Source organism: Lepidochelys kempii, chromosome 1 (genome assembly GCF_965140285.1).
Source record: "Lepidochelys kempii isolate rLepKem1 chromosome 1, rLepKem1.hap1, whole genome shotgun sequence".
Lineage (NCBI taxonomy): Eukaryota > Metazoa > Chordata > Testudines > Cheloniidae > Lepidochelys > Lepidochelys kempii.
The window spans coordinates 16652677-16676477 of NC_136380.1; the positions used below are offsets into that span (position 1 = coordinate 16652677).

Sequence of the window (23801 nt, forward strand, 5' to 3'; positions counted from 1 at the left end):
AATTATGTTGATGTTGTTATTCACACTTGCAGGTAATTTCAATCTATAGTTTAGCCTGAGTTATCCCATGAAGCTATGCAAGTAATGCATCTCTGAACACCTTCCACTCAATTATTTAAAATCCAGTTGCTATGGAACTACTGTGGGTGATCAGTTTAAAGAAAATCCAGATGGCCTTTGGTTTTGGGTTCCCACTGCGCTTTGGTTAATTTGGTGTTGCAAGGTATTAGGTTAATTAAAAGCCATGTGTTACATGGGGACGACTACACTTGTGGATTAATAAGTATCCAAGAGTATTCAGCGACTCAGACCTGACAGACATCAAGTTGCTGACAAGTTATTTCACTGAGAAAGGAAGGGAAAGGAAAGAAGTCACAGTGAAATAAAGAGTTTTGCCTTGAATCTTACAGTGACATTTTCAGGAGGCCTGAAGTCCGAATTGCTGGTTGCAGCTTCCTTTACATCTCCTACCGAAGATCACCCATTACTGGAGACGCTGGGAGGACTGTAAGTGGAGAAACACGGTTGTCTGCTCAGTATATAGATTCCCACAATGCAAAGTAATTCGGGATAGTTCTAGCATATTCCAGTGGTGAGCCATGAGAAAAGCTAAAGCTTTCCTTAAGCTCTTCTTTGGAAACTCTCCTGTTAGGAGAAAATCTTTTCCAAGAACCACACTGTGGCCCAAGACAAACAGTTCCTTGCCGCGGAAGTGAGTGCTTATGATCATTGTTCTGCAACAGGAGGCATAAAGCAAACCAGCTGATATCTTTGAAGATTCCTTGCCAGCTAGCGGAGTATGTGTAGGAACCAGGGAAGCGCAGTAGTCTCTCTAGAATGCTAAAGAGGCAAAAGCCATCAACATGCAGCAGTGCTCCAGCGTGGTGGAGGCTGAAGAGAAGGACCAGGGCAAATGGACGCTGCTCCGGAATGTCAGCCAAGCCTTGAAACCCCGGACTCTTTTATCGGTAAGATAAGGGCCACTGGCTCTAAATGCTGACAATGGCTTTCAGACTCCTTCGAAATCTATATCACATTACAGTTTGATCCTCTGTAGGGCTTGTGCCAGCTTCTCGCACAATTACATCTGCACCTCCTTCTTTGTGCCCCCCGCCCCTCCCCGTGAATGGTACAACATCCCTGAGCTCATTTGTAAAGCCCCTACTCTGGCCACATTTATGCCCCTCTTAAAAAAAAACAACAACACTTCTACTGTGCTGATTACAGTGAATCGAGTTGACTTGTATATAAATTGCCTGTTCCCCCTCCCCTCACCTCTGTCCTGAGATTGTGAGCTCCTGGGGGCAGGGTCGGGAGGGTTTGGAATGTGCCTAGCATAGTGGCTACTACTGGTTGGTTCAGATATGGTTATTTATGAAATGACTGAAAGTGTTCTTGGTTCTGTGGTGCTGCGCCCTATATCTTGAATTAACCCCAAACTACCAAGATGCAGGGCATTTCATGAGGATTATTGACCAGTTTAATTGAGGTGTTTAATGGCCCAGCGCCAATCACCATGAAATGTCCTGGGCGGATGTTTTTGTTTCCATTGAACCTGATCCAAAGCCCACTGAAGTCAGTACAAAGACTCCTAGTGATTTCTGGGGACTTTGCATCAAGCCCTTTCCAAGCAGAAAAAGGAAATAGGGATATGGTGGGTCTAGCTGAGTTAGTCCAGGCCATCACAATTGCCTTTTTGGCCAGTGTTAACAAATGTAATTTTAATTTGTACTTACAGGGCATTTTGAAAAAATTAATATCCAGTATGTTAGCTAGTCAAATCATTTATTTATTTGTTGTAGTACAGTGGCATACAATAGAAGAGAAGTATAAAACTATACTTCATGATATTGGGCTACGTATTTATCTCTGGTGTCTGGTGACATAATGGGCCACGAAACTCGGCTGCTTAGTACTGACCCCCAGAACGCAGGTATAAAATATTTTCTTTGAGGGGTATAATGTAATCTTTATTGTACCTTTGAGTATTCTCTGGCAATTAGGGGCTTAGAATAGGAGACCTGGGTTCTGTCCACTGTGGTTCGACCAACTATAAAATGAGGATAATACTGTCAACTATTGTAAAATGCTTTGAGATCCTCCACTTAAAGAAGCTAAAGTATAAGTGCTAAAGTATACAATTTAAGCTGATATATAATTGAACAATATGTCACTTACTTTACCCATATGTTTTTTCTTTCCTCTTCTACCAATTTTTCAATTAGTTCTAAAGATAAGGTATCTATTTTTGATTCTCTAAGCATATAATTATTTTCCTTATTTATCAGGTACTTCTGAAGACATTTTGAGCCAAATTATAAGATTATTTTTTTAAACAGTAACAGCCAGAGCCTCAGTTGATATAAACTGGAATGCCTTCATAGACATCATTTGGTTTACTGATTCATATAACCCCTTTCATTAGAGGATCTCAAAGCACATTGCAACAGTAAACAAATATTGTTGTTATTATTATTAATTCAATACCGCTTTACTGATTGACACCAGCTGAGAATCTGACTCTAACTTTTCAAAGAGTTACAGGGAATCAGAGCCAATGTTTATCGAAGCCAACTGCATCTGAGTGGCTACATCCAGTCATTTGCAGTGTTACTCACCCTGTGTAACAAAGAGGCTGAATGTACGAAATTGTCTTTAGTAACAATCCAGTTGGTGGCACTGCAGTGTAACATACAAGACTGTAAGGAGCTGTTTATGTATTAGGCAATGTCGTCAGTGCTAAGACACTTCTGCATTTGGGGGCTCTGTCACACTTTCGCACAGCTCAGTTGAGCCTCACGCATCGAGCTGGTTTGAGAGCAGGAGTTGTAGCAGCAAGTCTCAGACACTAGAGGCAATGTGGGGCCTCCTCTGTAGGCAGCCAGCTCTGTCTCTGCTCTCTCTAGTCCCCCTGCTGGTGCCAGAGGGGCATAGAGCCCTAGGAGAAGGGGCTCTGCTAATAGAAAAGGCAAAGCAAGAATATGAGGAGCCAAATTAGGGTGACCAGACAGTAAATGTGAAAAGTCGGGAGGGGAGGGGAAGAGTGGGGGAAGCTTTCAACAATCCCCAGGCTCTGGCTCCCCCTGCTGAGGAAGTCCCCATCCCAGATCAAGAGTGTGGCATGCTGACAGGGCAGTGTGTGTAGGGAAACTTGCCCAGGGCTTCATCACCAGGTCTATCAATCTTGGATGAAGCCTTTCACAAACTCTAAATCCATACTGTAACGTTTCACTCCATATTCTTTAGGAAAATGTGCTTATGGTATGAATATGACATAACTGAGATATACTTTATGGAAGATGGGTCTTGTGAGGTATCATTGGAAAGATTATACTTTACTGAATGTGATTATCCAATTTGTATGCATGTATCATTTTTGTATCTAAAGTTAGAAATATGGACTATGTAACAGTTACAACTGGGTGTGTATTGGGAAGACACCCACCAGACGACAGGCCATAAAATTTGATGAACCATCAGGAAGGAACAACAAAACCAGGAAGATACTAATCCCTCTCCCTCCTGGGAGGTATCCGGGGACGTAACTGTGATACTATTAGGTCAGGTGGTCTTGTCACCTGATACTAAACATTACCTGGGACTTCTTGTAACTTTCCACTGGAAGAGAAGGGGGATCAAGTTTGGGAAACAAAGGATTCCCACCTTATGTAAATCCTATTTAAGGGTGGGGAGGATGGCAAATGGGACTCCTCCTCTCCATGGCCTGTCTGCCCAAGAAGAAAGACTACTAAAGCCACCTGAAGGGAAGGCAAGGGGGAGTCCAGACTGAGACAGGGGTCCAGTCTGAAAAGGAATATAACTGGAACTCTGAACCACAGAAACTTTGCAACCTGCCTAAAATAACATTTAGGATGGGAATTTACATTTTTGTTTCTTAAGTATATTGAGCTTAGCTTGCATATTTTGCTTTATTTGGTCAGTAATCTGCTTTGTTCTGTTATCTCTTATATTCACTTAAAATTTGCCTTTTGTAGTTAATAAACTTATTTCTTGTTTATAATATAACCCAGTTTATGAAATTTCTAACTTGGGGGGGGAGGGGAGAAGTTGTGCATATCTCCCTCCACATTGAAGGAGGTGGTGAATTTCATAAACCTTTGGGTTTGTACCCCTAAAAGTGGTGTGCACGTGAGTGCTGGGGGAGCCCTCTCTCACAGAGCTGACTCCAGTCTGTGTCTGCAGCAGGGTGTGGCCCTACCTGTGTGTGTGTGCTGCAAGAGGCCGGAGAGCCTAATCCAGCAAAGCAGTAAGAGGGAACTCAGACTGATTGAGCAGGGGAAGCTCAGTTAAACCCCAGCACATCAGGTGGCATCCCAAAAGTGGGGTCCAACCTGTCACACATACATTTAAAAAAAGCTGAAATATACATTTATATGCAAATAAGATGCAAATAAGGAAATTTGCTCAATAATTAATGTGCATAAATGCTATACATGGAGATGCATAAAACTTGGTAGATATGGGTAGCAGAGTTTAAAGTAGTTGACTATTTAATAACAAGATACTGTATTTTAATTATAACTTGCATATGGCTGTATAATCCAGGGATAATACCATGCTGTTAGAGAGCTTATTCCTTCACTCTCCCACTTCCCTGGTCCTTCTCGCATGAACAGAGAGCAACAATACCCAAAGTCCGAAGGTGCAAACAATTCAATGTTTATTGGGGTGAACTTCCAGCAAGCTTAAATCCAAGTTCCTTTTTCCTTATTTTCGAATCCCAACTTACTTCCTATTTGCCCCTAATTTATATAGTAATATTCTTAGCTATACCTTAACCAATCATTTTACTGAAATTTACCTAACCAAACCTAACATATTGTAACATGATTAGCTAACCAATTATATCCCCCCACCTTAATTAGTTTACACCCAGCAAAATTAATTATACAGCAGACAGAAACAATCACAGAACCAGACAGAGACCATGCAAATAAACAATAGCAAAGTGGGAACTATAATGACAAAACAGTACAGAAGTGAGGATTTCACAACTACATCTATAAAGACATAAAGGTTTCTTAGCTGTGTCTATTGGTAAGTGAGTTCTTACCAGACAGAAAACTATCAACCTAAATTTCCTTTTACATCTTCTAGGCTCTTCCCTTTCTCTGGAGATGATAGATCGGATCACCTTCCTAACAGCCCCATATTGACTAGTTTGGAATGTGAGGATGTGACCGGTCGCTTCCCAGCTTATGGCTGCCCCTGCTGCTTAGCCAAAGGCATTGGCCTAAGAACAGGGCCTCAGACTGTCACTGTGAGAGAAGGCCCTTACACAGATTCTTTCTTGTATACCTCTATTAATAGCTAAATGATAAACATATACCTACATTCTTAAAGTATAGGCCTTTACAGGCAGGCCTGAATATCTATATCCTAACACATGCTGTTGTACTAAACAGTAGGGTTGCCATTGCCAGAGCTGGCCTAGAATTTTCAAACCTTGCTCAGGAAAAACTCCCTGAAAACATTGAGAGTTTGCTTAAGTTACTGGCCTGAATGATGACTTTAACAGTCAGTATTTAGGCAAAAGGCAGCATAGTACAGTGCCTGAGTGTGTGCTAATGCAATAAGCTAGCACAGTAAGGGTACCGGTGTTGCCAGCTCTCACCATCTTATTGTAAGTCCTGGAATATTTGTGGTTTCTCTGAAGGCCGTGGCTGCTGGAAGCAAGAGATTACCTGAGAACCTCAGGTTCGTTTAGAAAAGAGCAGTCTTCTAGCCTGCATCGTTGAGGAGAACAGAGCAAAAGGGTGAAGCAAGTTCACCCGAAGGGCTTAGAAACCAGAAGGCCAAGAAGATGAGTCTAACATTTATTATTTAAAATATCTCATGGTTTTTGTGGCCTGACTCATGATTTTGGAACACTGGGGGTTGGCAAGAGTTGGGTGCAGAGTGGAGAAGTATTGGGAGTGGAGAAAGCTGCGTGACCCGGGACCCCCACCTCAAAAGCATTACCGCGCCGTGGATTGGGTGGCGTATTGAAGACGTTGCCTCCCTGATGCCGCAGCAGCTCCCAGGGTAGCAGTCCATGGAGGCCGAGACAGCAGGTGCAAACAGCAAGAGTGCATGCATCTCCGCCTAGAGCCGCAGATGGACAGCCCCCAGCCTGAACAGCCTGTAGCCTTCTGGTGGGTTGGGGGAGCTTAAATGTAAAATTGCATTAAAAATAGAAAGGAAAAACATACATAGAACAGAAAAAAACGAGATCCTAGGGATGAAGAGGAAGAGAGAGAGAGAGAGAGTAAAGGGCTGGAAGAAAGGAGAAGAAGCAAGGAGAGATGGTAGCAATTGACCCAAGGCCTGGGGGACAGCCATCTAGCAATCTGTTGCAAAAGGTGGAGGTTCCACCTTCAAATGGTTGGGAACCACTGATGTACAGTGCATCGCCTAAGTCAATTTCTGGATGTAGGTTTCATTAAATCAAAGAAATGTAGGGCTGGAAGGTATCTCAAGAGGTCATCTAGTCCAAGAGGAGCATATGGCCCTCAAAGGGTTATTCATCCTCTCCATTCCCATTGAGTAGATGACCAGAGTGATACATGTTTAGCAATGTTTTATATTCCTTGTTAGTTGGCTATGAAAGAAATTGCTGCAGAAAGTGCAGAGTGCCCTTAACTCCCTTTGCCAGCAGTGGAATTGGAGGAGGCTCAGCACCTCCCAGGATCGGGTTTAGAGGCAGGAAAGAATTTCATGTTTTCATTGAAGGTTGGTTCCTCCTTCTTTGAGGACAATGGTGAACAACTCGTGGCGAGGAGTAATTTAAAACCCGTGTAGGAAATGTGGGGTCACATTAGTGGCCTGATCCGACAGTCCTTACTTAGGCAAAATTCCCATTGACTGCCTTAGGGAATGCAGGGTGATATGTCTAAAGCCTGCTTTCTAGTCACAGCGTCATGCTTGCATCGGAGTCACTTTTGCTTGGGCTGAGAATAAGCTGTTCTGTGCAGGTGAGACTGAGCTGGAAGCCGCAGTCAGACTGCTGCCCATGCAGAGATAGCAACCTGTTGTCTGCAGACAGTACACGGGCACTGCCCTCCATTCCAGGTTCTCTTCGGTGCCAGCTATACGTTGGACTAGCCAAAGACATTCACTGCCCAGCGGCAAAATAAACAATCTTTCCCCTGTCTCCTGCTTCCTGTCATGTGAGAACGGGCACAGCGCAAGATTCGGCCCCTCAGCACCTTTCCCTGGGCCCCTGTGCGGATTCAGACCTTCCCGTTGCACAGAGGAAAGGCCGGGTTTGGTCCGACCCCTCTGTTCATCGTTTTGCACTGGCTTAGGCAGTACTCTATGTGCACGACCCGCTGATGGGACCATTTGTCAACACATTTGATTCTGGTGTGGGAGGCTTTCGGGTTCAGATCAGACTGAACCTGTGTCTCTTGTTGGTTTTCTTTTAATGTCCCTCCCATGCCCACCCTCTGCCTGTGATGTTGTTTTAAAATATATTGTATTGAAAAAGGGGCAGACTAGATTTTACACACGTGAAAGGGTTTCCCATGAGTAGCGGTCTGATTAGCAGCAGGTCAGTTTGCCAGAACTGGATGAGAGAGGTAGCATACATTGCAGTGCTAGGGCCTAGTTGCCTCACACTAACCTTATGACCCGCCTATGAGGAACGGGTAGCATTGTTGCCTAGTGGGTAGGGCACTGGACTGGGACTCAGGAGACTTGAGCTTTATTCCCAGCTCTGCACTGGCCTGCTGGCAAGTCACTTCCCCCCTGTGCCTCAGTTTCCACATCTGTAAAATGGTGACAATGATACTTTACCCTCCTTTTGTGAAGTGATGAAAAGCTACTGATGAAAAGCACTATGGAGTTGGGTATTGCATGGACTCACGCTTGCACTCACACCCGTGTTTTGAGGTAAAACATTCAGAAATGACTCTATCCGGGAATGTTGAATCCTCCCTGCAGTGCTGTGTTCTTCTGCTCATCTTCACTGAGAACATGCCTATCCTCTGTTTCGTTTCAGGGGGATTATGTATGGATGGACCTCAAAACCGGTCGGGAATTCGACGTTCCCATCGGAGCTGTGGTCAAACTTTGTGACTCTGGGCAGATCCAGGTGGTGGACGATGAAGGCAACGTATGTATGAAGGAAAAGAGGATTGTGATTGTGTGTCCTTTGTATTAGTGTCAGATGTAGGGGCCCCAAATAGGGTTAAGCACTGGGTGCTGTACAGATGCACAGAATGATCCAAAACCCATTGAAATCAATAGGATTCTTTCCATGAACTGCCATAGACTTTGGATCGGGACCACACAACATGAGATAGTCCCAGTCCCCAAGGACATAGGTGGAAGACAAGATACACGGAGGAGGTGTAACAAACAAAAGGAGAGAAAGGGGGCGGGGGGAGTAACTTTGACAAGGGCGACCACAACAAGACAGTGCAGTAACACAAAGTAGCTAGTGAACAACTTGTCTATTTCAGAGCCAATTAAAGGGGCTTATTTAAGCCTTTTCCTGTTTCCAGTTTATTTTATTGGAGAGGAGGGATAGTCCAGGGATTAGGGTGCTAGCCTGGGACTTGGGAAACCTGGTTCGATTCCCTGCTGTGCCATAGGTTTCTGTATGACCTTGGCAAGTCCCTTACGCTTTCTGTGCCGGAGCTCCCAGCCACCATGGCAGGTGAGGGGACCCCCGCAGCAGCCCATCTCCTGTGGGTGACCCCAGAGCTCCCGCTTGCTGCAGGTGGCGGGGAACCCCCTGGCGCTCCCTGCTGCTGTGGCCGGCGTCCCCACCACCAGAGCTGCTCAGCCCCTGCGACCCTGGAGCTCCCTCTCACTGCAGTGGCAGGGGGACCCTGGAGCCCCAGTAGCAATGAGTGCTGAGCTGAACCTGCCTCCCCATTTTGTCAGGGATGTATTCCCCCTTCCAGGGTGGGAGCTGGGAGCAGTGCAGAGGCCGGCTGGGAGCTCCAGCCCCGGGGCAGAAAATATCACCGAGGTCAATGGAAGTTCTGGATCCCGTGACCTAATCGGAGCCTTAACAATAATACATAAGCCTTGCCTTTAATACAATGGACTCCAAAGAGATTTAAACTTAGTACAATGAGGTTTTCCAAGGATACTGCAGGAAATTGCAGTATCTGTCACATGCACTGCCCTGCCTCACAGGGGGAGGAGGGTTGAGAGGATAAATACATCCAAGATTGTGAGGTCAGACATGACAGTAATGGGGGGGGGGAGGCTGTGACAGGGCCTTGTCCTGCTCCTGTCTCTTTTCTAGCCACAAACCAACCACTCGGAGAAAATGCTTTGTGCTGTTTATTTACACTGTTCTTTCCTACCGCCTGTCCAAACCTTTGCAGCTCTGTATTTATCATAACATACAGTCCTTAGCTCACCCAGCCAAGGAGAGGGAAAGACAGAGGGTCTCTTTCTCTGAGAAGCCTGTCACTCTCTCATGTCCTTCCTGTGCCTTCTCTACCTCTTGGGTAATGAGCTAATTAGCCTTTGGGGCTCTCCTCAGCCCATCCCAGTCCACCAATGAGGTGCAGCTCTTCCTAATCAGGGCTACTCCAGAGCAACTACTTGTGGTTGTGGTCACCAGAGAGCTGCATGAGGTGCTGTTTCCCAGCACTCTATCACAGGGCCTATATAAATACTTTAGATTAGGGCTTTTAGTTACCACTGCTCCTGCTAGCCACTCCTCTTCTCCTATAGGATCCCCACTAACATCTTCCCTAACCTGCTCCTGAGTTCCCACCGAGCCCTTCAGTAGCCAGCCCCAGTCATCTGTACCAGTTTCTTGGTTTTTTACCAGTAGGGTTGTCAACCCTTCTGGATTGGCTGGGAGTCTCCCAGAATCAGCCTCCATCTCCTATTAAAATCTCCCAGATTGCCTTTAATCAACAGCACAGTGGGGCTAAGGCAGGCTCCCCACCTGCCCTGGCTCTGCGTGGCTCCCGGAAGCCACCGGCACATCCCTCTGGCTCCTAGATGCAGGAGAAGGCCAGGGGGTCTCTGTGCGCTGGCCCCGTCCTGAGTGCCAACTCCGCAGCTCCCATTGGCTGGGAAGCGCAGCCAATGGGAGCTGTGGAGGTGGTGCCTGCAGGCAGGGGCAGCAAGTAGAGCCGCCTGGCCACCCCTGAGCATAGCAGCCAGCGGGACGTGCCGGTCGCTTCCGGGAGCTGCCTGAGGTAAGCGCTGCCTGGCTGGAGCCCGCACACCTCACCCCCTCTTCCACCCCGCCCCAGCCCTGAGCCCCTTCCTGTACCCAAACTCCCACCCTGAGCCCGCACCCCCTCCTCCACCCCCAACCCCCAGGCTCAGCCTGGAGCCCCCTCCGACTCTCCAAACCCCTCTGCCACAGCCCAGAGCCTGCACCCCAACCCTCTGCCCCAGCCCGATGAAAGTGAGTGAGGGTGGGGGAGAGTGAGCAATGGAGGGAGGGGGGATCGAGGGAGCGGGGCAGGGCCTTGGGGCGGGGCAGGGTGTTTGGGTTTGTGCAATTGGACCATGGACAACCCGAGTTACAGAACAGCTTTGTAGGTCATATCATGCAGCACAGCCTCTGAGCAAAGTCTCCATGAGCTCCCGGCTGGATCCGTCTAAAGTGCCCGTTTTTGGCTCCAGAGCCAATTAAACCATAGGAATAATTTGCCAAACCTGAAAGGACAAACTTGCTTAAGGTGATGTACAAACCTGAAGCTCCAAAACCTCGAGAGCAGGTCAGGGATGAACCGGGCAGCCTGTGAAACCCAGTGGATCTGGCTACCAAGATCAGAAAAGTGGCTAAATGCAGTAATTATTCTCATTGTTTATATTACAGCAGTGCCTAGAGGCCCCCGCTAAGATCAGGCCCCATTGTGCTAGGTGCTGTACAAATAGGGTGTCCAGATGGCCTGGTTTTATTGGGACCATCCTCCCTCTCCTCCCCCACCCCCCGACATCCTGATTTTTCACACTTGCTCTCTGGTCACCCTATGTACAAATGCTGGCTAAGAAATAGTCTCTGCTCCAAAGAGAATAAAGAATAATAGGTTTTCAGGAATCAAAATGCCTCTGCAGTCCTCCTCAGAGCAGCTCAAGGAAAGGGTAAATGGAGCTTTGACCCATTCATCTAAATCCCCATTTCATGGACACAGGAATTGTCAGACCGATGGTCCCTCTAGTTTAGTAACCCATTTCCACAACTGACCAGTAATGGATGTTTCAGAATCATAGAATCATAGAATATCAGGGTTGGAAGGGACCTCAGGAGGTCATCTAGTCCAACCCCCTGCTCAAAACAGGACCAATCCCCAACTAAATCATCCCAGCCAGGGCTTTGTCAAGCCTGACCTTAAAAACCTCTAAGGAAGGAGATTCTACCACCTCCCTAGGTAATGCATTCCAGTGTTTCACCACCCTCCTAGTGAAAAAGTTTTTCCTAATATCCAACCTAAACCTCCCCCACTGCAACTTGAGACCATTACTTCTTGTTCTGTCATCAGCTACCACTGAGAACAGTCTAGATCCATCCTCTTTGGAACCCCCTTTCAGGTAGTTGAAAGCAGCTATCAGATCCCCCCTCATTCTTCTCTTCTGCAGACTAAACAATCCCAGTTCCCTCAGCCTCTCCTCATAAGTCATGTGTTCCAGTCCCCTAATAATTTTTGTTGCCCTCCGCTGGACTCTTTCCAATTTTTCCACATCCTTCTTGTAGTGTGGGGTCCAAAACTGAACACAGTACTCCAGATGAGGCCTCACCAATGTTGAATAGAGGGGAACGATCATGTCCCTCGATCTGCTGGCAATGCCCCTACTTATACATCCCAAAATGCCATTGGCCTTCTTGGCAACAAGGGCACACTATTGACTCATATCCAACTTCTTGTCCACTGTAACCCCTAGGTCCTTTAATGCAGAACTGCTGCCGAGCCATTCGGTCCCTAGTCTGTAGCAGTGCATGGGGTTCTTCCGTCCTAAGTGCAGGACTCTGCACTTGTCCTTGTTGAACCTCATCAGATTTCTTTTGGCCCAATCCTCTAATTTGTCTAGGTCCCTCTGTATCCTATCCCTACCCTCCAGCGTATCTACCTCTCGCTCCAGTTTAGTGTCATCTGCAAACTTGCTGAGGGTGCAATGCACACCATCCTCCAGATCATTTATGAAGATATTGAACAAAACCGGCCAGAGGTCCGACCCTTGGGGCACTCCACTTGATACCGGCTGCGAACTAGACATGGAGCCATTGATCACTACCCATTGAGCCTGACAATCTAGCCAACTTTCTATCCACCTTATGGTCCATTCATCCAGCCCATACTTCTTTAACTTGCTGGCAAGAATACTGTGGGAGACTGTGTCAAAAGCTTTGCTAAAGTCAAGGAACAACACGTCCACTGCTTTCCCCTCATTCACAGAGTCAGTTATCTCATCATATGACAAGGATGAGCCAAACCCCTCCGTCCATCACTAGCAGTGTTGGTGGCTGGTTTATACCCAGAAACATGAGGTTCTGTATCCCTTATCATTTTGTTATCCTTGCTAATAGTGTAGATATTCTTCTTTTTCATGTAAGGCCTGATTCTCACTTCACTACAGCCCCTTTACACCACTCTGGCAGTGCAAAGGGGGCTTAAAGTGGGCTTAAATTGCACACCCACTTTTAAAGCCCCTTTATACTTCCAGATCAGTGTGAAGGGGTCTGTAACTCCATGAGAATCAGGTCTATAAAAGTCTAATTCCCTTTTCTTTTCTTTTCTTTTCTTTTCTTTGATCCTGCTAAGCCTTTGCTCTCAATAGTGCTTTGGGACAGTGAGTCCCACATGTGAACTGATGATGTTAAAACACAGCTATATCCTGGTCTTGCAGGGATCTGAGAGATCATTTCCTTTTCACTATGATCCTTTAAAGTTAATGGCTGTCATGCCCATGTACTGCATACATCCTTTCATCCTGTCCTTTCTGAATCTGTCTCGGGTGCATATCATGGTAGGCTCACTTTTGACCTCTTTCCCCTTTTTCTCTCCAGGAGCATTGGATTTTCCCTCACAATGCCAGCCACATCAAACCCATGCACCCGACCTCTATCCATGGGGTGGAGGACATGATCCGCCTGGGGGACCTGAATGAAGCTGGGATTCTGAGGAACCTGCTCATCCGTTACCGAGAGCACCTTATCTATGTGAGTGTCCACCCGGAGAATGTCATCTCACCCCAGCTTTGTTGTGTTTATTTTCATTTCTATCCTGAACTGGTCTAAGCCCCATGCGTACCTATTCTCTGCCATGTCTGCTGCAAAGTTTATATGCTGTTCCTGCAGGACATGAGATACCATTACACGTGGAGGTTTACTGAATTGGGGAAAGGATATATCTTCTGGATGTTAAGAAAATCTAATTCCTTTTATGTGACCAAATGGGGAGCGCCCCTCACCGCTGGGCTAGCGAATTCAAGTCCCACATGGGAGCCTGGGTTTACACCTGAGAGTGGATCCTGAGTGCAGGGAGTTTCTGCAGTTATGAGCAATGTGCTTTGGGTGAAGCATTAAACTGAGTTTCTCATTGTCCAAGTGGAACTTATAGATCCCATGGTAACAACTAACCATCCCCAGGTATTTGCCTGGGCGCGCTTTAAGATCGCAACATGTTTAGCTGACCTAACTGAGGATTACATGCATAGGGGATGTGGTTGAAGAATCCCCACAGTGTGACAGGCTCTGGGAATTAAATAACCTGCGATGTGACAAGGCAGTTTTCCCACAGTGACCTTGCAATACCTGGTGCGTGCACTTAAGACTTATTCATTCTGAATTTCCTGGTTTCTCTCAGCTGCGGTTTGATTGCTACGATATTTTTCTTAGAACTCTTAAGTTCCCGACATGCACACACCGCCTTAACGCTCCTTTAAGTGCTGTTTGACTCAGCAAAGCGACTGTAAAATCAGCATTGTGGATTTGCAGGTTTGTCTCTCAATGATCTCATACCTGGTATGCTCAGTTCCCTAGCTTTGCAAACTCAACTATTTCCTCCTGACGCCGCATTGCTGGTTCTAACACTTCCACAACCCAGATTCTGCCCTACGTAGCACTTGTGCAGCTGCATGGGTTTTCATTTAGGACATAATGTGGAGGCAAATTGAGCTGCACGGTCGTTCTGCTATAACATTACAACTCCAAAAGGAAAGGAGTCGGAGATCAAAGGGTCTTGGTTTGTTTTATCAGAGTTGCAGAATCGCTGGCTGTGGGCTTGCAGGGTCATAAGATGCACAGGTTTGTGCCTGAAGTAAAACATACCTGGAGTGCATGCAAGCATGCTATTTGATGTTGCCAAATAGTCAATGTGACCACAGAAGAATGGGGCATTTCTGGATAGCTCTTAAATTGTAAGGCTTGCAGGCACTCAATGGCAGAAGTACATCGTTTTGTGCCCTCACCAATGCCTATGCTGCAGTGTAAACTCAGGGCTCAAGCTTAATCTCCCTTTCGTATACACACAAATCATGCTAACCCAGGGCTCGGGCTAAGATCGTATGGGGATGAAGTGTTGGAGTTAAACCAGGGTTCAAGCCTGATTGCATTGCAGTGTAGATGCAGCCCCACTGGACTTGTGTTCTGGGATCCACCAAAAGTATCCCACAATCCCCCAGACAGACATTCTTTGTCCTCTGGACAGTCAAGTTTGGTGGGCTGTCAAGTTTTCCCATGCTGCACCACGAACAAGGCGTTAGCGCGGCCATATTTTGGGAGGACACTAGGAAGTCTGGGACATGGGTGGTTGGATTTGGGCCTGCATAATGCAGTGAGGATACGGGGTTCAACAATTCCTAACCTGGAGTTACAAATGAGTGTAGACGCTTAAGCCCTAGGTTAACTAACCCAGGGTCTGCTAACTTGAGTTCTACTAACCTGGGCTTACACTGCAGTGTAGACATACCCTCTAAGGTCTTTTTTTTAAACAATTTAAGGATTTCATTTAAAGATGAGTGATTCATAGGCTGGTAGATTTTAAGGCCAGAAGGGACAATTATGGTCATCTAGATGCTTGTTTGAATCTTAGGAAAACTATCCAAACCTCTTAGGTCAGTAAGGCCCGGCTGGAGAACTCACAAGAACAGGCTTTCCTAATATCTAGAGAGAGCACTCCGCCACAGAAGTAGGGGCCTGTTTGCAGAGCCAGATCTGACACACACTCTCTCTCTCTCTCTCTCACACACACACACACACACACACCCCTCGCAAAAGTTTGAGGGTGTTCAGATGCTTGAGTTTGGTCTCACACATGCACACACACACATATCTCGCAAAAGTTTGAGGGTGTTCAGATGCTTGAGTTTGGTTCAGGCCTGTCTCTACTTGTGAGATTTCTAGCAGACCCTGTTTCCAGGTAGGTCAAAAATATGGCAAGAGCAGCCTTTCCTTTTGGTATTTTGCCAGCTCCGCTCCTTGCCTCAGATGGAACTGGGGGTATGTGAAAATGAGAAAAAATGTTACATCAGCATTTTCCAAATCTTTCATAAATGCTGGGTTTGGTTCCAGAGCTGGGTGAATTCTCTGGCCTATGTGATGCAGGAGATCAGACCACATCCTCCTAATACTCCCTTCCGGCCTTGAAACCTATGAAGAACCAAGGCAGTCAGAATAGGTTTAGCAATAACTAAGGATACAATTTACTCATGGAGGTCACTGATTCTGTGACTTTAAGGAACCCCGGTGACTTCTTCGGCTGCACCCCTGCCACAGTGGTGGGGGCTGGAGCTGTCAGTCACCTGCAGCAGCAGTGGGGCTAGAGCCCCCCTTCCCCCGTGGCGGGCTCAGGCTTCAGGTTCCCCAGCGGTCAGCCCCTTCTCCCCTGTTATTTTTAGTAAAAGTCAGGGACAGGTCACGGGCCTCCATGAATTTTTGTTTATTGCCCATGACCTGTCCTTGACTTTTACTAAAAATAGCCAGGACAAAATATTAACCTTAGCAATAGCCCACCATTCCAGATGTTGAACAACGCACCTTCAGCTTTGCAGGAATCGGTCTGCAGTGTCTCACCAGCTATTGCATTGTACAGATTTTGAAGGGCGGAAGACAGTGGGGATGGGGCAATATCCTCCCAATAACTTTCTGGTCGCTTTGAGTGGAAGATAATTCCCTCACATTTTTGTTTCATTAGAGAGAAATGTGCTGATGCACTGGGAAGGGTTAACATAGCCTCTTAGGTTGGAATATGCATTTTTGGGAATTAGGTGAGGTGAGCTCGTTTATATGTAACAAACAGTTGTCTTGAGTAAAGGTAAAGGTCAGCTGCTTTGCAGTCATGTCTTCACTCAGCGTTTTTGAGGCTGTCTGTTGCTTCTTAGTGGTATTGACTGAGGACAGATTCTCCTCTTGGTTCCAATATTCTGCTTTCCCTGCGTGTGAGGTCTTTCATAGGCATCAATGAGAGTAATACATCCATCTTCAAAAGTTTAACTGACTAATTCCCACAGTCTGTGAAGCAGGTGATTAGTATTATCCCGTTTACAGATGAGGAAACGGAGGCAAGGGAAGTTAAAGCCAACATTTACGAATCCACATTTAGGCATCTGAATAAATGGCCAGATTTTCAGATTTTAATGAACAGAAGCTACAAGCATTCAGGTCCTCTGATGCTTGTGCCATTGATTTAGGAGCCTAGGTTTAGGCCCCAAATCTGGAAATGGTGTCCCAAGGCCCCATGGGATTCAGTGTCTAACCCACCATTAGCTATCAGGACTTCCAGGCCCCCAGCCCTGCAGTCAGGCCCTGCCGGTGATGGCTGATGTAGGAGACTGGGCTGCCCCTTTCTCATAGGCTGGCTGCAGACACAGTCTGGGGGAGGGGGAGTCAGGATGCCAGCTGTGGCTGAACGGCAGCATTCCTGGCAGGTTCAGGTGGTGGAATTAATGGGCTTGTCCAGGCATGTATGGGGGTGTCAGCCCAAAAGGCAGGGCGGGATCCTGTGGTCGTTTTCTGGGAAGTGGAAGCCCCCATGGGAAGAAAGTCCATTGAAATGTCCTGTCCCTAGTTTTCGGTGTGCGGGAAGGGCAAAGAGGGAGACTATTTTAGAGTGAGTCCGAGGAAGAAAAGTGACAGAGACAACAAACGGAAACCAAGAAGCAGGAAGCCAGAGGAGGGTAACGCGAGGGTGCTACTGTGCCAGGAAGCCAGTCTTGTGCTGATGTGCACCTCTCCAGCAGGAGAGCTGCCAGGCATGAGGCCTCTTGGAGCCCAGGGCTATCACGCCTGGGTGCAGCCTGAATCACCCAGCTAGATGGCCCTGTCCTGGGCCCTGGAGAGGCTGGCGCTCCTGTGAGCGCTCGCCTGGCTCTGACTAGGGCACAAAGACTGTGAACAGCTGCTGATTTAGAGGCAGGAGTGGACAGATCTCCTCCTGTGGGTTTCTGTGCAGCAGGGAGGGGGGCCCCCTGTTTCACAGGAGATTGGTGGCTGAGTTCTGCGTGCCCGGTGGATGCTGGGTGTCTGTGCCTCCAGCCAGTGCATTAACCTTTTATTAGATGTGCAAAATGCAGCCCCAGGTATCCGTCTCTCATTAGGAGTTTACCCCCTACGCAATGATGCCTTTTTAATCTCTTTAACAACTCCAGGCTTGCCCGCGCTCGCTGAAATACTACCCCATTCCCTTAGCCATACACTGTTTCGGTTCTACAGCAAAGTGAGATGGCTGCTAGAGGACTGCGCCTCCCCAAAGCTGGGAGAAGGAGACAAAGGGACTAGCACAGGCTTGGACAGCTGGGCAGTACAGCTGGGCCAATCCTTTGTAGCAAAGAATGTAGTCAGTGAGCTTTGCCCCTGTTTCTGTTTGCGCATTGTCTGCAAAAAGGCTGCGGTGACATTTAGGCCAGGTCTCCGCTGCCGGGGCACTCCCAGGACAGGAACACCAGTGTGCTGTCTGATCGACAAGGTGCTTCTCACGCGGACGCAGCTATACCACCTAAATATGTCTACATGTGCATTCAGGAGCTTAACTTTAAGCATCAACTTTGTAAGATTTTGGTCAAAGATTTTAAAATCTGTTTGACTAATGAAGCAAAACAGATTGGCTTTTTTCAGAGTAACAGCCGTGTTAGTCTGTATTCGCAAAAAGAAAAGGAGTACTTGTGGCACCTTAGAGACTAACCAATTTATTTGAGCATGAGCTTTCGTGAGCTACAGCTCACTTTTAGTTCTCACATCACTGAGGGGCTTTTGGTGGGGGGAGGAGGGGAGGAGGTTTGGTTGGAGAGAGAGAGAAATTTTGACAGGTGAATAAACTGTCCCTTTACATTATCTATCACCCTGGCAGAGGAAGAGTGAGTAGAGTTTTGGGAAGTGTGGCTGGCAGTTCTGCGCAGCTGCATATGTCCCTGTGAATGGAGCCAAGGTGGTAGAGACCAACCCAGCAAGCAGCGGTTCCATGAGGTACAATTTGCTCTCACCAGCTGAAAGTGATAGTACTCAGTGTGGTCCGTGACAGGCCTGCGCTGCTTGAGGGGGTTCCCGGCGCTGATGAATCACGGATGAATCCTGCAACGAGGCTTCCGACAACCTGTGTCTTTCCCGGTTCAGCTTGGGGAAAAGATTCGCCATGACTTGGCGAAAGGCTTTTGTAATCCTGCTCTAATACAATACGTATTTTCCTTTTTCTCCTTCCTTCTTTCCTTTTTAACCCTCAGACTAACTGTGGCGGGAGGGTAAGTATAACGCACAGAACTATCGAGCCACCTTCCATTGCCGCAACGCATTGTGACATCATCCACTGGCTCGCTCGTTTACGTTCACCATTCCTGGCGTTTCTCATTTGTCTTGTGCTGCTTTTCTGCTGCCCCATGAATGCACCCAAACCATTATCCCTTTGGCTGCAGTGCTTTGCCGCAATGACAGAAATGTGGCCTTTTCCTAGAAGAGCAAAGTACCGAGTCTGCGGATGGGATGCCAGATGGACAGGGCTATCACCTGCTATGTGTAAGGGCCCGGTTTGGAGGAAATAAGCAGATATGACAAAGTGAAAAGAGTGATGCAAGCACTGTTCTGCATGGCTCATGCTTGTGTGTGCTGAGAAAACCTGTGCTGAGTAGCAGGGGTGTTTTGTCATGACACTTGGTTACTGAGCAGGGTTTTGTCTATCTGGAGATGAACTCAAAGCCATCTGCTACTGAATAGGGGTTGCTAAAGTGCAGGAGTATCTGGTCATGGTGTGACCCTGCATTCTCTGAGCAGCAAAAACTCCAGTTGAAGCCAAGGCGAGTTTGGGGTGCTCTGGGAATCAGGCACAGAGTGGATTTGTTACGTGGCTAATGAAAATGTAGGTCACACGGGCAGTAACAAGTTTGCAGTGGAACAGCATTTCCTGGTGTAAACTGTCAGCTTTTGTAGAACCATCAACCATACGTACAGCCAAGCTGATCTTTACACCAAAACAGAGGGGCTTTACTCTTAACCAGACTTGGAAATGGGAATTGCAAATATTTTCTTGTAGCTGCCCTTTGGCCCATCATCAGTTCGGGGGCCAAAGTCTTGAATGCTGTCAGCTGTTAAAATTGGGCAAGCTGTTGTATTTGTCAACTAGAAACAAGTCAAACCAAGCTTGTCTCTTGAGATAACACAGGAGTTTATGCTGACAGACTCTCAATGATCACAAGAGAAAGGTCAGTGGGAACATCAAGAAAACATTCCGGCCAGTAATGGTTAACTCCTTTAAAAGGATCTTTGGCTGTAGTCAGAATCACGGGTCTTGGCCGGGACATACAAGTTACCACCAAAGGTTGGAATATAGGGATGTCACAAACTTGCGCCAGAAGCAAAGTCAGTCTTTCTGAGAATGAGTTAAGAGAACATGAAATGGGATATTTCTGCCTCTATGCACTGTTAAACATGACCTAAAATTGCCTAGAAATGCCACATAACTTGTAAATCTCACCAAGTTACGAAGCAGCATGAAAACTTCAGACATCTTTTAGGTTGTGAGTTCAAATCCAGCCCAGGATTCAATCAGAGAGTTACTCCCTTTTGTTGACTGTGAAATGAGTTCGGGGGTCCAGTCCAGCTCCCAGTGGACAAGGGTTCCTATGACAAAATCCTCCACAGCTGGCACTAATTGTCAGCCTGATTGAAAGTCTGAGCAGATGCTAAGGATTGAGTGGGCCATAGAGATGGAGATGGAGCTACCCTCCCATCCCTTCCAAATCAGGATTGAGGCACATTAGCAGGATTATGTGGAAGAAATTTGAACTGGGGCTGCCCATGCTGGTCTCTTGGTCTCTTAGTCCGGCCTTCTCAGGAGTGCTGGCTCAGTATGCTGATTCCAAAAGTGAGTAAAAATTCTAACTCACTCTATCTGCAATTTGCAACACATGTTAGCAAGAGAAAGCTGGACTGTGCCTTACTCTGTAATAGGGATCTTTTATTAATTGCCTGAAACCACCACAGAAACATTCTAGCTCACTCTATGTAAGCTTAGGGTCAGTCACCTATTGGCTGTCTAAGAAGGCTAGCTGCCATGGCTGCATTCCCAGGCAGCTCAAACCCCTGTTAAAGCCTAGTAGAGTTCTTTATCGAGGGAGGGGTCCCATGGAATGGGCTACTTGGCTCCTCCCATCTGGTGATAGTAGAACATGCTATTAAAAGGGTGTAAGGCATTTTATTTATTTATTTATTTATTTGCATTAAAACGACCAGCTCTTTCTTTGGATAGTGTATTCTAGGCAGTATTGGTCTTTTCATTACTTGGTCCACCAGGAGACAAATTGTGTCCTTAACCTTTGGCTTGGGATACATGACTCTTGTCCTGGTCTGTTATCTATATAAACTGGATATTCTTCTTTGAGTTGTGTCCCTGTGGGTGCTGCACTCTAGGGATCTTCATATCCTGGCACCTAAGATCGGAGATTGGTCCTGCTTTGAGCAGGGGGTTGGACTAGATGATCTCCTGAGGTCTCTTCCAACCCTGATATTCTATGATTCTGGGTAGCAGTGTCCGTTTGGCCCGCACCTGCACTCTCTCTGTCTCGTGCTGTGCTCTTTTGTTATATAGCGTTGTGCGGGCAAACCGCTCTCAGATCCTTCTCAACTGCCCTGGGCCTGAGATGGAGCCTTAGCAGAGCCTGTTGGCAGAGGTTCTACTTGTTTTTTTTTCTTACTAATTTTCCACAGCAGTAATAGAGCTTCAGTTAGTGTTAATACTTCCTTCTTCTATTTTATTTCTTTCCAAAAATTTTTTTATTTCGCTTGTAAAATAGTTGTCTCCTTTGTGTACGTTAGCTTTCTCTAGTTCTTCCCATTCAGTCGGTGGAGCACTTCTTAAATTGCAGTAGGGCCCTTCAGTTAGAGAGGCTGCACTGAGGTGCCAGCAGTTAACTTGGCACGATCACTCACGCACATCATAGGATATGTAACTTGGCTCGCGGTCAGTTCCTGTAATGGATTTCATATAAGGGGCCATGGTGCATGGCAGGGGGGGGGGGAGAAAGAAGGTGCACCTTGAACAGTGCTGTCTAGCGGCATTATGCCCTTGTCATTATACTCTCCTGAGGCACTAGGGGGGAACATGGTGAGAAGCAGCACCTTTAATGAGCTGCAATCTGAACTGTCTGCAGTGCTGCCTGGAGTCACCAGCGCAAACAGGGAGTGAGCCTGTGGGATCCCTGCCCCCAGACACTCCTCCTTTGGGGCCACTAGCTTTGCCAGCCATGCTAGCATGTCCCCCATCTTTGGCTTCCCCAGCACCTCCTGCCAAATGAAGGCTGCTCTCTGCATGATTGTGTAGAGGAAGGGGCTGCTTGCACCCTCTTCCTCCTCTGCCGCCCCCATGACATCCCCAAAGGAGTATCACAAAAGGAGGGTCGTAGGAAGGTGACAAAGGTCCCCAGGGAGTAGCTGTCCAATATCACAGCACAGCTCCAGGCTCCTGAGAGATCTGTGGTAGAGATGGATCAAAGGCCTTTGCTGTGACATACCTTTATTATTTGGGCTGTTTGTCAAATTGTAAACAACAGGGCTACAACAACACTGCAAACAACTGTATTATTTGGGCAGTCAAGGCAGTGGTCCCTCGTAACGCACCTGACAGATGTGGGTCTCTGGTGGCTCTGACTGTGTTTGTTGCAGAGACGGTCCCACGTTGAAAACCCGGACCTAAACTTCACAGTGATTGAAATCTGGCTCAGAGTTCAGGGTTTGTTTGTGTTGATTTGCACAGTTAGGGCTTTTGCTTCATTTTGACTCCAGAAGTCACCCTGCAAATGGCTTTTTGAAATGAGCAGTGCCTTTCCGGTGGCTGTTGAAAATCCCTCTCCTGTTTTGCCTTTGCCTTTGGTCCTGGGTACTAAAGCTGCTCAGGTGGGGCACCTCGTCCCGATAACCTTCTTTGTGCTTCTCCCCTAGACGTATACAGGCTCGATACTGGTGGCAGTGAACCCCTACCAGCTGTTACCTATCTACTCCCCAGAGCAGATCCGGCTGTACACCAACAAAAAGATTGGGGAGATGCCTCCCCACATCTTCGCAATAGCTGACAACTGCTACTACAACATGCAACGCAACAACAGGGACCAGTGTTGCATCATAAGGTGGGTTTGTGAATGTCAGGCCCAGCACGGGTCCCGAATTAGGACTCCATCCTGCCAAAGGTGCTGAGCATGCTCACCTTGGTTGCTTGTGAAAAGTGCAGGGTAGACCGCACTCACGGCTAAAGTCCAAAGAGTATTTAGCCAAACAGCACAGCATAGGCAGTGTCCGTGTCAACTTCCTCACACCAGCCTGTTAGTATGGCCCCTCCGGGAGGAGTGTACGGGGCGTTCAGAGTCTATGGGAATATCTGCGCTGGAGCTGGAGGGGTAATTTCCACTTCGGGGAGACGTGTGTCCTCTAGCTTCGATTGAGCTATCCCACTAATCAGGGCCACCCGGAGGATTCTGGGGGCCTGGGGCAAAGCAATTTCAGGGGCCCTTTAATTAATTAAGCGCCTGTTTAGTTTTTACTCACCCGGTGGTGCTCCGAGTCTTCGGCAGCGTTTCGGGGCGGTGGGTCCTTCACTTGCTCTGGGTGTGTTCGGCGGCACTGAAGGACCGGCCGCCGAAGTGCCGCCGAAAACCCAAAGCGCCGCTGAGTGACTAAAAGCGCCTCGGGGGGTGGTGCCTTTTTTGTGATCGCTCCCCATGTTCGCTCCCCTTGGCTACGCCACTGGCCCTTCCACACAAAAAGGTTGCAATACTATAGAATACTATATTCTCGTGGGGGCCCCTGTGGGGCCCGGAGCCTGGGGCAAATGGCCCAAGTTGCCCCCTCCCCCCACCCTCTGGGCGGCCCTGCCACTAACAACAGAAGTGTGGCTACTGCAGCGCGAGCAGCAGGATGGGCTAGCCACATTCCTGCCCAGGACCCTAGGTACTTCCTTGGGTGGCTAGCCCAACCCACTGCCATTCCACCCTGGCTGTAGTTCCATTTTTAGCATCTTAGCGCCATCACAGCTAGCAGGCGCCTGTCTTGCTGAGGTGGGAATTACACAAGACGTACCTGTGGCTTGGCCTTTTTGCTGAAGCTGATTGGTTCAGCAATTGTGTTCAGTCACAGAAGTTAAGGATGGAAAAGACTTATTAGAACATCCAGTCCAGTCCAACATCTCTCCCCATGCAGGGTTGGTCAAGCCTAGTTTTTAACATTCCAAGTGATAGGCCTTCTACCACTTCCTTTGATAATTATTCCACAGCCTAATCGAGGTGAATCTCAGGATGTTTTCTCTGATATCCATCTTAAACTTTCTCTTTAATTTCATCCCATTATTCCTGGGGTGACTATAGATGCAGAGATCTATAGCTTTGAAGACTAGAAGGGCCCA

At 47.4% G+C, this 23801-nt stretch overlaps 1 protein-coding gene across 1 annotated transcript in view; it reads left to right on the top strand.

The window, feature by feature from the left end:
* The first annotated feature begins 324 nt into the window (after window positions 1-324).
* The window catches only part of MYO7A (myosin VIIA), a 116777-nt gene continuing 93300 nt past the window's right edge, over window positions 325-23801 (top strand). The window contains exons 1-4 of the mRNA XM_073335284.2: window positions 325-968; window positions 8003-8116; window positions 12995-13147; window positions 22349-22533. Of these exons, the coding sequence (XP_073191385.1) occupies window positions 864-968; window positions 8003-8116; window positions 12995-13147; window positions 22349-22533 (557 nt within the window). The 5' untranslated portion in view covers window positions 325-863. The remainder of the gene's footprint in view (window positions 969-8002; window positions 8117-12994; window positions 13148-22348; window positions 22534-23801) is intronic.